The sequence below is a fragment of the Nothobranchius furzeri genome, chromosome 17, assembly GCF_043380555.1.
Source record: "Nothobranchius furzeri strain GRZ-AD chromosome 17, NfurGRZ-RIMD1, whole genome shotgun sequence".
In the NCBI taxonomy this organism is placed as follows: Eukaryota; Metazoa; Chordata; class Actinopteri; order Cyprinodontiformes; family Nothobranchiidae; genus Nothobranchius; species Nothobranchius furzeri.
In genome coordinates, this window is record NC_091757.1 from 42,819,511 (window position 1) to 42,833,887 (window position 14,377).

Genomic DNA, 14,377 nt, shown 5'->3' on the forward strand with positions numbered 1-14,377 from the left:
ACCCTGATAAAAGACATGAAGTAGGCTAAATAATACGAGTCACTGGGATAAGATTTATCATTTATGCCGACTCATTCCTAAAAGGACACGGTGCAATCCAAACATTCCCTGTGTGTTGAAGGTTAGGTCTTATCAGGCTGACCTACAAACCTTTTCACTTGCAGATGTGGTTGAAGGTCTACTCAGATGGCTGAGTACCTTCAACACACAATGAGGATAAAGAGAACACACAACCCCACACAGTTCATTTCCTAGGATCTTCCCCAGAGCTTACATGTGACATGTCTATAATTAACTCGGAACTTGACCCTGACTTCAGTTTTACTTCAAGTCAGCTGCTTCTTTAATAATCAACTAGTTTTGTTATGTAACCTTGCCCTTTTTTTTGCCTAAACTGAAGCTCATTTCACAATCATTCAAATATTTTTTTTATTTCCAGACTATAGTAGTTGTTTCTGTCAGTGTACATGATGAACATGCACATTGAGAAATGCTTCCTGACTGACTTCCTGCTGCTAAGTCTGTTTGCTTCACAAACCACAGACTGTGTCTTGAGTGATACTGTCAAGCTTAATTTGGTAAACTGGTATTTCTTTTAGCTCTTGAAGTAGCACAATGTTGGTTCAAGTGTGGAGCTGTGACTTTATTGAAGACCAATCCCATTTTTTGAGGACTTCTGCCTGTAAAAGTTCGAGTACGTTTTGTTAAACGGTAATAATACTTCAAGAAAGTGGAGTCCTTTCTTTGTAAATCAGTGTTTTCCTGGTAAGAGGTCTAGTGCACTCTCATATGCCTCAGTTCCTTGTGATGCATGTTTTGTTGCTCCAGCATAACCACGAAGTTCAGGCCAGGTCTTTATGTCGACGCTTCTTGGTTTTTTATTACAGAACTTGATCCCACCGGCTCATTTAAAAGGCTACAGGTTTAGGTTGTTAAGATTCATAGAATGGTTGTAAATAATAAATAAATGACAAGAATTCTAAGTTTAAATGCTTTGGCATGAACTAAAATGTAGAAAAAATGTGTTAAATTTGCATTTATTATTGCATCAAAAGCCTTCTTGCTAAAAAAAACAGCAAGTGCAATAATCAGAAGATGCAGATTGCTGCTGATGACGATTTTAAAGAACATCTACATCACTGATTAGACAGCTGTGATATTTGCTGTAAGTGGGCTTCTGTTGTCCGTGGTTACCCTAAACACTTCACATGGCTGACTATTATTAATGACACAATGGCGATAGAAAAGCAGGTCTTTTGAAGACAGACTCAGAGTGACTGCACAATGAATGACCCATATTTATGTTAATGAACCATTTTCCTTCCTTTTATTGCATGTTAATCATTTCTATGTTTCAACAAAGTCTTTTGAGGCAAATTAGCAAAGAAGATAAGCTGCAAACTGCAATTATCACGAATTCTGCTGGCATTTAAAGATGTGGAACACTGGAAAAACAATTTTGAATGAATATTTCTGATTTTAATCAGTTACTCTGAGTTTTTCATGCAGGCTGAACATGAAAATAGTCTCCCACACCTATTTAATGCATTAGCTTCTGACAGAAAAGAGACAGTGAAACTCTAGGATTTGAAAAGCCTGACAGATCTATGCCACACTTCATTCATTCATGAACTCATTTTGGCTCACGACTGCTGTTAGCAGTTCAGGAAACAGCAGAGAACGTCTCGGCTAGTAGAAGCTAACCGTTAGCATCAGCAACTCCACCACACAGCAGAACACCTCTAGGCTTGAATGTTTTTGGAGATAAAAACTCAATGTTGCATAACAAATGAAGATAGTGGTATAGTCACATTGCTGTTAGCCAATCTGAGGCTAGATGTCTATATATCAGGAAATAAGACTCCAAATCTTGTCTTCTGAAGCTCTCCTCTCATGTGGCATTCTGCTAGTTCCTGAAAGAAGTGAATTTGAGCATTTTTACCCCTGAGCACGACTTGTAAGGTATTTTTCCTACCACAGACCACTGCAAATGTATTGATTAAGTGTGTCCCACACATTTAATGTTAAAAAGTTTATTACTAGCTTGAATAGCTTTTCAACAAACACGGGCAGAGCTTAAGCTTTAGTCAGTTTATCTATTGTGGGCGACGGTGGCACAGGAGTTAAGTGCTCACCCGTAATCGGAAGGTTGCAGGTTCTAGCCCCGCTCAGTCTGTCACTGTCATTGTGTCCTTGGGCAAGACACTTAACCCACGTTACCTGCTGGTGGTGGTCGGAGGGACCGGTGGCGCCAGTGCTCGGCAGCCTCGCCTCTGTCAGTGCGTCCCAGGGCAGCTGTCGCTACATCGTAGCTCATCACCATCAGTGTGTGACTGTGGGTGTGAATGGGTGATTGACTGGTTTTGTTGTAAAGCTCCTTGGGGGGCTCCAGGACTCTAGAAGGCGCTATATCAAATACAGGCCATTTACCATTTTTACCATTTATTTGTTTATTTAAGGATCCCCATCAGTCTTCACCATAGTAAGACTATTCTTCCTGGGGTCTGCTCCATTCAAAATAAAAACACATACGTTTTTACTTCTAGAGGCTTACCCTACTGGATGATACCAGAAGATGATCAAACACAATATTACCAAAAGGAAAAAGAAACAGAATCATAAAAAAAGGACTGAAACCTAGAGGGTTGTGGTAGTCGGAAGAAAGCTGTTCTTTAACATTATGAAGGAAAGCTGGAAGTTCCATGAATTCAAATAAGAGGCATTTTTCCTTGGCATTCATTATCTTTGATAGAACTTTATTTGACTTATTACATCAAAAGCTGTAACTCCATAACTGTGAGTCATGCGTGAGCCGTCCCGCGCCGTCCTATTTTTGTGCTCATGCCACACTTCCTTCTCAGTTTTTTTTTCCTGCTCACACATGTCTATGTAGTTGTGTGAAAATGGACTGTTCTTATTTTGTACAGAACAGCACAGATTCTGGTTTTGGAGCAGATATTATCATTATTTATGTGGAGATAGCTGTGTAACAAACTAGATCAAATATTCCATTCAGTGTTTGCATTAGATTTTTACCAAAAATAAAAATTTTGTTTAACCTGTACAGCTTCTTTTTTCAGTACACTGGAAATAACCTTCACTAATTTGACTCTTTTTTTCCGCTCACACTTTGCATCTAATCTGTGATGACTCAGTCTTTTCTCTACGTGCAGTAACTGTTTTATTTAGTCAACCATTTTTAATGGTTCTGCTGGTAGTTGTTTCAGCTCTTTTGTCATTTATTGCCTTCATTTTGAAACAACAAGGTCACTGAGCCTTATAAGAGCCATCAGGCCTGGAATATAGCTACTATAACAACGCGTGCGCATGTTTAAAATGGCTGCATTGCATAACTTGTGTTGATTTGAAGTGTCGTTTGTGCGAGTCCCCTTAAGTTAACGCAGTACATTCAAATGCTGCAATATATGAGTAACCAGCAGGCGGAGTTGACATAATGAGCAAGACATACTCATAGTCACTCCGTCTCTGGTTTAGAACAGTTTTTTAATACTATGTACAATACTGCTGCTGTCTTTTTTCTGCCGCAGTCAAAATTAACCAGTTACTGATCTCTTCAATTGACGTCATGTTTTTTTTTTTTGGTTGTACCCCACAAACCTGGCTCTCTATCCGGTCTGATTACTCTACTGCACCCCCAGCAGAATCTTCCAGTTCTACATGCTGTGCAGCAGCAAGTATGTGAACAAATGGCAAGGTTAAAAAGCAAGTATATTCCAGCCCTAAGTCCCATCATCTAGGGGTAACACTCAAGTCAGATCTACATCACACTATAAATTAGCGTTCATCGACTCACTCACCTAGGCTTACGAACAGGTAGAGCTTTGTTCATTTTTGCATCCAGGAGAGAGCAGAGCGCTTATCGGCTAGTAGAAGTTAACGGTTAGCATTAGCACCTCCACAACATGGCAGATTTCCTTTAGGCTTTTGTTATTTGTGGATATAAATCATCTACAGTGGCAGAGTGAGTGGTGGCAGTGGACTAATTGCGTTGCTGTTTGGTAATCAGGCGAGAAATCCGAATATTATATCAGTTTTCTGCGCCTCGTCTCCTCTGATCAACTCCTACATCCTGAAGCAGGAGCTCAAGATTTTTTTTCCACAAAGAGTGACCCAAAAAGGTTTTTATACTAGAAACTACTGCAAATGTAAAAAAAAAAAAAAAAAAAAAAAAAAATAAAAAAAAAAAAAAGAAAAACGAGTGAATGAGAGCTTTAATCATCTCTATAACATTGTTTTGTTCTACACACTTAAATCAAATAAAAATGTATTAAACTAACTGACCTTTAAAATGAGGAAGTAAGGGAAAGTACTGTTCAGTGCAGAGCAATTCAAATTAATTTAGCTTCATTTTCCCACTTAGGGATTTTTTTATTAGGCTATAAAATGCTCCAGTGATGGAGCAACGCATTATGTAATGAAATAAAATCTAATAAAAACACTAGTGACTAAATATTACAAAACTCTAAATAAACATAAAATTAGGAAAAAAATTAAACATGACACTTAAATGACTCCAAAGCACAAAGTCAGTGTTCTGTTTGATTATTTATTGAGTAAATTGTTTAACGTAGTAGGATTGATCAAAAGCTGATGACATAAGCTCTACAAAATCTACCGTCATGTTGCTGTTTGCTTTACTATTTTTATTATTATTTTTATTCCAACGAGCGGTCACACCAGGCTGACATTCTTGGTTATGGAAGTGGAGACCATAAAGGGCCACAGTGGGTAGACTGAGAGCTCCCAGAGGAGTCAGGTCATCGCTCTCATAAACATTTACCTTCCATCCACCCTCCTGAGGCTTCAACTCCATCTGCTACAGAGGAATTAGTCTGCTGTGTGGTAATGAAGCCACAGATTTAACTATCTGATATGGGAGGCCACATGAAGTAGCCCTGTGACAAATCTCCTCGATCACTCAATTATCAGATGTAAAGAGTTTCATAACAGGGTTTCCTATGGCGTTTAAAGCGTGCCACAACCCGTGCACGCGCATTGGGTCCACAGCGCGCGTGTGAGCGGGACTCGCGAGCGCAAATATACATGGCAGCGCGCGTGTGAACGGGACTCGCGAGAGGAAATATACATGGCGAGAGGTCATTTGTGCACTGAGAGGGAGCAAACTGTGTCTGTGAGCGCACAAGGATGTGCACAAGTGACAAACCTGCGTGCGCGCGTTGTCAACGAGCACACGGCAGAGGAAAACGTGCGCGCGCGGCAGCCTCTGTGCGCGCTCGGCAGCCTCTCTGCGCGCTCGGTTTCTGACTCCTGCTCGCTCGGCTGTAAGGGCTTTTGGCACTCTGGAGGCGTGGCCTGTGGCAGATCTTCTCTGTCCTCTGATTGGTTAGTTTACCCTGCACTTTACCCTCTATCTATATAAAAAAGTCTGATATTCAGTAGTTGCTGGCATAGCTCAGCTGGGAGAGCGGGTGACTCTCGCCCCGGAGGATCCAGGTTCAAGTCCGGGCAAGGAAAATGCAGTAGATGTCATGTTAATTTTTCTTAATTTCAGGTATTTTACAGTTGTGACCGTTCAACTGTCATTAAACGTCCGAATGTTTGCTGGGCAGTGTTTTAAAAAGTGCACATAAGCTAGATGGTTTTAACCATATAAAATTACATTTTTTGTGATACTGGAAAAATACATACTGAAATAAAACTACTGATTGAAAACTTTATGACTGTGGTTGTACAATATATGACTAACTAATACACTGCAAACTCTCTTAGAGTGGGGCTTCGAGAGAGAGAGAGAGAGAGAGAGAGAGAGAGAGAGAGAGAGAGAGAGAGAACCTCTAAGGGAGTTTGCAGTGTATTAGTGAGTCATATATTGTACAACCACAGTCATAAAGTTTTCAATCAGTAGTTTTATTTCAGTATGTATTTTTCCAGTATCACAAAAAATGTAATTTTATATGGTTAAAACCATCTAGCTTATGTGCACTTTTTAAAACACTGCCCAGCAAACCTTCGGACGTTTAATGACAGTTGAACGGTCACAACTGTAAAATACCTGAAATTAAGAAAAATTAACATGACATCTATTGCATTTTCCTTGCCCAGACTCAAACCTGGATCCTCCGGGGCAAGAGTCACCCGCTCTCCCAGCTGAGCTATGCCAGCAACTACTGAATATCAGACTTTTTTATATAAATAGAGGGTAAAGTGCGGGGTAAACTAACCAGTCAGAGGACAGAGAAGATCTGCCACAGGCCACGCCTCCAGAGTGCCAAAAGCCCTTACAGCCGAGCGAGCAGGAGTCAGAAACCGAGCGCGCAGAGAGGCTGCCGAGCGCGCACAGAGGCTGCCGCGCGCGCACGTTTTCCTCTGCCGTGTGCTCGTTGACAACGCGCGCACGCAGGTTTGTCACTTGTGCACATCCTTGTGCGCTTACAGACACAGTTTGCTCCCTCTCAGTGCACAAATGACCTCTCGCCATGTATATTTCCGCTCGCGAGTCCCGTTCACACGTGCGCTGCCATGTATATTTGCGCTCGCGAGTCCCGTTCACACGCGCGCTGTGGACCCAATGCGCGTGCACGGGTTGTGGCACGCTTTAAACGCCATAGATTCCTTTTGTATAGAATATTAAAAATAACACTTGTTTAAAACGTTGCACTGTATACATTTATTGGATTATATGTGGGTTTCAACAAATGACCAGCTTTTAACCCTTTATAGGGCCAATGTCCACATTTAGACATTTCCACTCACATCATAAATGATGTTGTGCCTTTTCACAAACTTGTAGAATTACGGGATTTCACCAAAACTATCATCAGAGACCATGCTAGTCACGGTTTGCTCCATGGCGCCATTCTACCAATCAGTGAAAGGCTATAACGCGCTAAATAATGGTGTGTCTGCAGAGCCAGACAGAGCTCGGTCTCCTCTCGAGTTTACAGTCAGATCTCTAAAACTACCAATGCTAGGTTTATGAAACACACATCACAAGGTAGACTTGTGCTAAATAAGGATATCTGTGTTTTAAATGTTAAACTCAATGAAGTTGATTAAATAATCACATGAAAATCAAATCTGCCATATTGAACATACTCCCTGAACAAGTAAAAGAAATCATGTATATTTTTAGGTAAAGTCTGTTGTTTTTTAGACAGTCTTAATATTCATGGTAACAGTAATAATAGCAATAATGATATTGAATATACTTTATAGTTTTAAGCTAAGATTTCTCTGGGAAATGGAGGACAGTTATTGCAAAAAACAATCTCATTATCAGTGACGATGATGAACAGGAGGAAGATGATAATGAGGCAGATCCTCAAATATAAAATATTCTAATAATCTATATTTGATCAGGAATAGTGTACAATGTTCAATAACTTTTCAAAAATACTTCACAATAATCTGTTTTTATAAAAATATTCTATATTGTTTAATAATTGTGATTATTCAGTATTTTTGAAGAGTGAAATAATGTTCTAAAATTAGCTACACTGAAAAAGAGAATAGTTTAATCAACCTAATTGAATTGCATCAATTGGTAACAAGCAATTTAATTAAGTTCATCCAACCTAAATTATTAAAATTGTACTAATAATTTAAGTTGGATAAACTTAATTAAATTGCTTGTTACCAGTTGAAGCAATTTTTTTTAAGTTGGATCAACTTTTTTTTTACAGTGTAGATTATTCTAAAGTGTCTTATAATTATCCATACTATTCAAAAATAATGTTTATTTAATTTGCTCATGTTATTTTATTTCGGAATGTCTTTTACCAGAACAGGGCCTAAATCCATATTTGATCACTTAATTTTCACTGACTTTCTGCGTGAAAATAAATATTTTTGAAAATTGTAACAACAGAAATACACTCTGGTTTTGGACTACAAAAACACCCTGAGATAAAAAAAAATACTTCAATGAGTGCCCTTTAAAGGGATACTTAGCAACTTTTTCATATTTTTAAATCATTTTCTTTAGCCAGTATGTTCTAAAATGACCCTTTACAAGGTTAATGAAAGGCCACCCAGCCCCTATCACCCCTTGTGGCCAGAATATGCCACTTGCAACTTCAGACTGGCAGGCAGCTGGAAAAAAATGAGCTGACCTACCTGGTGCTACAGTATGGTTCCAGCACGTTTCCTGCATGTTTTAGATCATGAACAAAGCTGATTTGTTTAATTTAGTGATGAACCACTCCCAAGAAGGCTGGGGAGACATTTAAGTTGTTAGATTAAGGTGTTAAAAAGATGAACGCACAGTGAGGAGATATATTTTGCTTTCAGTTCTACTAATGAACACTAGGGGGTGCTAAAAGCAAGCCAAAACTGCCTAGTCTCCCTTTAAGGTTACTGGAGTTTTGCTGTTAGAACAGTGGGTCAGTTTATATCATAAATGCTGTCAACTCCAATGGCCTCAGTTTGTTTAAACCTAGTTTTTAAAATATTTTATAAAGGGTTAATCTAATCTAGTGTTCAGTATTAATACAAAGGTTGGTGAACATATAAGGGTCATTAGTGCTTTTTGGTCAAGGACACTTGACAAAGAGTAGAACCGATTATGATAAAAATGAGGCCTTATTATGATCTGAGATGTCTCATGATGTGGTTATTGATTTGCAGGTATCCATTCCCAACACCAGTGTGGCCTGTATGCGTGGGGTGCTTGAGTTCTTGTACTGCGGTCTACTGACACCTTGTCCAGGTTTGGAGCCCATGGAACTAATTATTCTGGCCAATCGGCTGTGTTTGCCACGTCTCGTCGCCTTTACCGGTAAAGACCAATAAAGGCTCCATACACAAAAGTTAGAACTTCACCAACAAGGGGAGATAACGTGCAAATAATAAATACTTTCATGATTCTATTAATTCTGTAAATTTTTAGAGCAGCACGCTGTGGATGAACTTCTCCAGCAGGCAATGAAAGGAATCGACATCGATGGACAAGTGTTGGCTTATCTTGAGCTTGCACAGGTGTGGTCTCACTTATGTATTTGTGATTCTTCGTATTATTAATAATAAAGATAATTGTTTTAGTTGAATCGTTTAGTTAATGGTGAGCTTTTTCATTTTCTCTTGTCAGTTTTTTTGTTTTTGTTTTTTGTCTGACCATGAGATTTAGTTTTTGTTAATTCATTATTTGTTTCGTGTCACAGTTCCACAATTCCAAACAGCTGTCAGCTTGGTGCCTTCATCACATCTGCACTAATTATAACAGCATCTGCCGCAAGTTTCCCAAAGATATGAAGGCCATGTCTCCAGGTATGGTGCACGCCTCCTTCCTCTCTTGGCCTTGAGCATTCGCGTCTTTCAAACCCTTTGCAAAGAGAAATGAGAAAATAAACTACACCTTTTGCATTTGTTGTCTATGAAAGACTTTAAGAGCAAGTTCACTTAGAAATTATTTACACATTATATCTGAAATGTGACCAGTCACTGAGTTTAATATGCAGGCTGAACATGCAAATACAGTCTTCTACCCCTGTTTTCTGCATTAGCCGCTGATAGAAAATAGACAGGGAAACACTCTGGTCGGAAAAAACCCCCTCAGATTTATGTCAAACTGAAAATTAGCATTTATGGACTCGCCCATCTTGTCTCATAATGAGGACGGCTGTGTGTATTTTTGCAGCCAGGAGAAAGAAGAGCGTGTTTCAGCTAGTAGAAGCTAACTGTTAGCAATAGCAACTGCACAGCATGGCAGAACTCCTTCAGGCTTGTGTTATTTGTGGAGATAAAACGTCAACGTTGCAGAACGAACTGAGGCAGTGGTAGAGTCGCGCTGCTGTTAGCCAATCAAAGACGAGATGACTTCAAGGCTGCTTCTCAATACCAAAGTATGCTAGTACTTTCTTGTGTACTTAACAAATATGCTCTTGACAGGTACAGCAGAATGTCCATTCTACAAAGTACGGGAGGGCGAGGACGGCATTTGGAACAATACGCGCTGCTTTGTGCTATGGTTAAAATTATGACCTTAAAAATAAGACTGTTTTTCGCTATTAAATAACAAAATAACAATGACTATTTTATTTGTATAATATTTGGTCCACCTTTTATCAAAAGTGATCAAATGCCAGCATTTTCTGCTGTTAAATTACTAAAAGTTTATTCTTCATCAAAACAGCTATTTAAGGCAACTCTGTTTTTTTCTATAGTGGGTTAGCTAATTAGCATGTTGCAGTATCCTAAGAGTCAGGCATAAAAAAACCACACAGCAAATTTTAACTTCATATTTATATATTTAGACTTCATTATTTGTATTTTTGATATAAAAATACTACAGTTATGAGCTGCCTGCAGAAGGATGCGTTGATGCATTCTAGACACAATGGGTGGAGCAAGAACACATTCGGGAACTTTGAGCGTACTCGCTATGCTTCATACTTAGGATCAGAGCAGTACTTGGGCCAACGTTTATGACGTTTCACAAGTGAGTACACAAGTACAAAAAAGTACGCATATTGAGAAATGGCACAAGACTCTTCTACTTCCTGAAACAGGGCCATGACAGCTTTTTTTCTACAGACGACTCACAAGGCATTTTTTTATACCAGAGACTATTTCAAATGTTTTGGAATAACACGTTAATGAAAGCTTAATGACTATTCTTAGTCCAATTATATTGTATTTGCTTCCCTTCCTGCAGAGAACCAGAAGCACTTTGAGAAGCATCGCTGGCCTCCTGTGTGGTTCTTGAAGGAGGAAGACCGCTATCTGCGCTCGCAAAAGGAGCGTGAGCGGGAGGAAGAAATCCTACGTAAGCAGCACACCAAACGGGGCTGGTGTTTCTGGAGACACCCGTCTTCTTCTCCACATGTCTCCTGAAATGTTTCGCCTCCTCTGACTCTTCACCCAGACCTGGATTGTCCCTTTTTAACCTCCTCATATTTAGATTAATAGAGGAGGGTGGGCTCAGAATGCTCTAATCTGTGGGGAAATAACTCTCAGAGCTAATAATCCTGAATGTCTGCATGCACAGGGAGAGTGTTTGTGCCTCTTTATTGGTGTGGGTGACAAACATGAATTCAACAGAAGGGTTTTAGCATGAATGAGTGAGTTTATGCTTCCAGGTTTGGTGCTTGACAGACATTGAGGCCAAATAGTGACTTAATCTCTGAGTGACTGGACAGGATGCAAGGGCTTTCTTTTGAGTCTCTCAGTCTTCAACCTTCACACTGACCTTAATACTTACACACTCACCACTGGAGCTTCCTGTAAGGGGTGGTTTACCTCTGCCTTCACATTTGTAGAGACTGTTAGCTTACACAGAGACACATATACAGCCACGTTAATGCCCATAACCATAATAACCAGGAACTAAACACTGACAACAAATCTCTTTTCTGCATTCTGACTCTTCAGGGGGAATGGTGTAGTCCACTCCTCGGAGGGGAACAGTTGGTGATTACAACCCTCATCAGGGGGTTTAATCACACAAATGAGCTCACATATGGTCGCAATGTTGCCCTTAGTGTCTATCATCTAGCTCTGCGTCTTTTAACTCTTCATTCTGCACACAACGGTAGGTGGGAGGGCAAATGCAGGCTCTTGTGCTTGAGTTTGCGTCAGTAAAATGCTTTGAGGCCATCACACAGCCACTCTATAGCACTGATGGCTGCAAAAAGGGCTAGCCTTACTTAATACTTCTGCCACAGAGAAGAAATGGATCCAGTGTTAAATGTTCTCAGACACCGGGATGCATTGAAGCACCTAAGCGACACCGCCAGGGGGCCACATTACTCAGATCCCAACAGGTGTATTTTATTTTTTACTTCCTTTGCTATTATTTTGAGATTATCACTATATCTTCAGCCTACTGCAAAGATTTTCAAAATAAAATAAATAGTACAAGCAATTAATATTGGCAGATTTTTAATCATGCATACTAAAGTACATCTAACACGATTTATATACCAAAGCTGCAATTCTTCCTTGACTTTCGGATTTTACTGTTTTCCAGCTTTTCTTTTTAAATTGGAAGTAAGGATGGAGAAGAAACAACATTTGTAGAAGATAACAGTCTTAGGTTATATTTAACTTTCTTATTTTGGGGTGGTATTTTCACTCTTTGGTGTCAGGAGAAAAGTGTCACTTGAAGATATGGCCTTCGATTCCTGTTGCTGGAATTGAAAACGGTGCTTAAAACACTAACACAACGTCCATGTGAACACACAGACTTTGATTTTCTGTCTCAGTCTTTGGTATTTATTTGTAAAGAACATATAGCAATGTAATTGTATTTTCACAAATAATTTGATATTTTTAAACCTTATTTTGCCCCTTTTCTTTTTACTAATAACTAATTTTAAAGGCAGATGATTCCTAGCTCTGCAAACCTTTTTTCCCTTTTCTATTAAAAAAACAATTTGCTTGAGTTTCTTTATTAATAAGGAATTTCATGTCACCTTGGATTGAATTCCTTGTTTTTACAGTTGCTGTTTGAAGTAATTTGAGCAAATTTGATGGGTCCCCCCCACCCCCCCATGAAGGGTGCTAATTTTTGGGGGTTTTGCACAAAATGTAGAAAAAGAAGAAAAACAAAAAAAAAAGTGATGCAGATTTTCCATTAGCACGTTGCTATTTGTGGGTTTGCGCCCCTCAGCTTTCCCCCAGTCAACTGTTGGAGCTAGGTAGATGAATAGTGTGAAATGTGGTGTGTTCCAGCGTTTTCCACGGGAGGTGTGTAAAGTAATTTTCAGCTACTAGAATAGAAGTTGTATTGAATCTCACTTGGTCCAAGTGAGAATTGGGTTGATTCGTCCAGAAGGAGGACATGTAGACTAGAAATGAACAAATCTCAGGCAACATTAGTTGCATCTGATGTTGATTAAAATAATTTTGTGGTTAATTGAAATGTCATCCCAGTGCAGTGCTTTGGGAAATAAGAAATTATCACCCATCAGGCCTCATTTCTTGGTCCACGTGCCTTATACTTGGACAGTAAAGTGGACATTTGGCAACACCTTAGTTTGATCCTGCAGACCGGTTCTGCAGTTGTGATAAATACAGAAGATCAAGTCGTAACAAAAATAAATACATTTAAGATTAAGGTGTTGCATTACACAATCTCAGCAATTATCTTTCTTAAATTAAAGAAAGGGAATTTTTTTATGCCAACTTGAGCCATGCCTTTAGCATATTTGGGGCCTACTGTGTTATGCAAAGTGACTTTTTAAATACTGTGCAGTAGGATAGCTTGGTCTAATCATATTGTCTTAGATTAGGATGTGTTTTCCCTACATTGGGACATTAGATTAGTGTTTCTTCACTGAGCAGGTGATCAAGAGGTAGCTGTTTAAATACTTCTGCAGTATAACTTCAAAACCACTGACGGTGAGAATGCAGATTCAACTTTTTTTTTTATTAATGAGGCACTGGCTGGCCTCTGCGCTGAGAGGGTGCAACCACTTTTGAGATGTAGTGAATTTGCATGGTACCCTGACTTTTCAGAGCAACCTTTATGTTGTAATGCACTTTCTTTTTCCTGTATTTAACCTCCATTTATAGTGAAGCAGGATCGTTCTTAAACCTTTTGACTGTAGCATGCCATTTCTGCCCGTTCTTTATGTTTCGCTGAAGTTGCTACTTGGAGAAAATGAATAATGGGACTTATTTGGCTTTTTCTCCCCACAGAGGTTCTATTTTTCCCCCACGTGTGTTTTATAATGAATTTCAGCACAACTTAAAGTAGCAGTGAAATATTTGCAAGCTGCTGGGACATCCACACTAAACAGACCATCTGTTGCTGCTGTTCAATGCCACAGCCGTCCCATGCATGCTCTTATTGCAAGTTTTATAGTAAATGAAATTTAAACATGTGATGTGAAAGAAATGTTGGTCTTGGGGTACGACAATGGAAAACAGAAAAATATATAAATGGAATCCTAACTGGCTTAAGGCCAAGCATGTTTGGATTTAGATGCATGAATTGATGTTGGCATGGTGCAGGTTTGTGGGGTGACATTGCGTTGTGTACAGATGACTTTAAAGGAGCAATATGTAAGAATTCTACAGTGAAATAATCATAAAACAGTCTAATGTCTCAATCGTGCTGGAAGGAAGGTTACATTGAAAAAGATTTCATTCTCAGCCATCAGGGAGGTTGTCAGTTTTTCTCCTTTCAACAAAATGAAAGAGGGATGTAGTTCATGTTTATATCAGGGTGTTTGGGAGGTCACTGTATCTCCAACGAGCTAGTACTCCAGTGTTGGCATTTGTGATTCGACACAGACAGGAAAAAAGCTCTAGAGTTGTTTAAAGAACCAAAGCCAGTAAAAAGAAATGACTAAGAAGTTATTTCTTGTATCCCAAAAGAAGCCACAGCATATTTTTGTTTTGCTCTAATATCAGGTGAAGAAAGCTAGAGGCTAATATTGAGCTAACAATGCTA

The 14,377-nt window shown here is 39.2% G+C and overlaps 1 protein-coding gene across 4 annotated transcripts in view; it reads left to right on the forward strand.

Moving 5' to 3' along the window:
- The window catches only part of rhobtb4 (Rho related BTB domain containing 4), a 44,650-nt gene extending 33,616 nt beyond the window's left edge, over window positions 1-11,034 (forward strand). For all 4 annotated transcript variants that reach the window (XM_015972468.3, XM_015972467.3, XM_070546459.1 and 1 more), the window contains 4 exons: window positions 8,608-8,758; window positions 8,870-8,958; window positions 9,141-9,246; window positions 10,634-11,034. In XM_015972468.3, the coding sequence (XP_015827954.3) occupies window positions 8,608-8,758; window positions 8,870-8,958; window positions 9,141-9,246; window positions 10,634-10,812 (525 nt within the window). In that variant the 3' untranslated portion in view covers window positions 10,813-11,034. The remainder of the gene's footprint in view (window positions 1-8,607; window positions 8,759-8,869; window positions 8,959-9,140; window positions 9,247-10,633) is intronic.
- The last annotated feature ends 3,343 nt before the right edge of the window (window positions 11,035-14,377 follow it).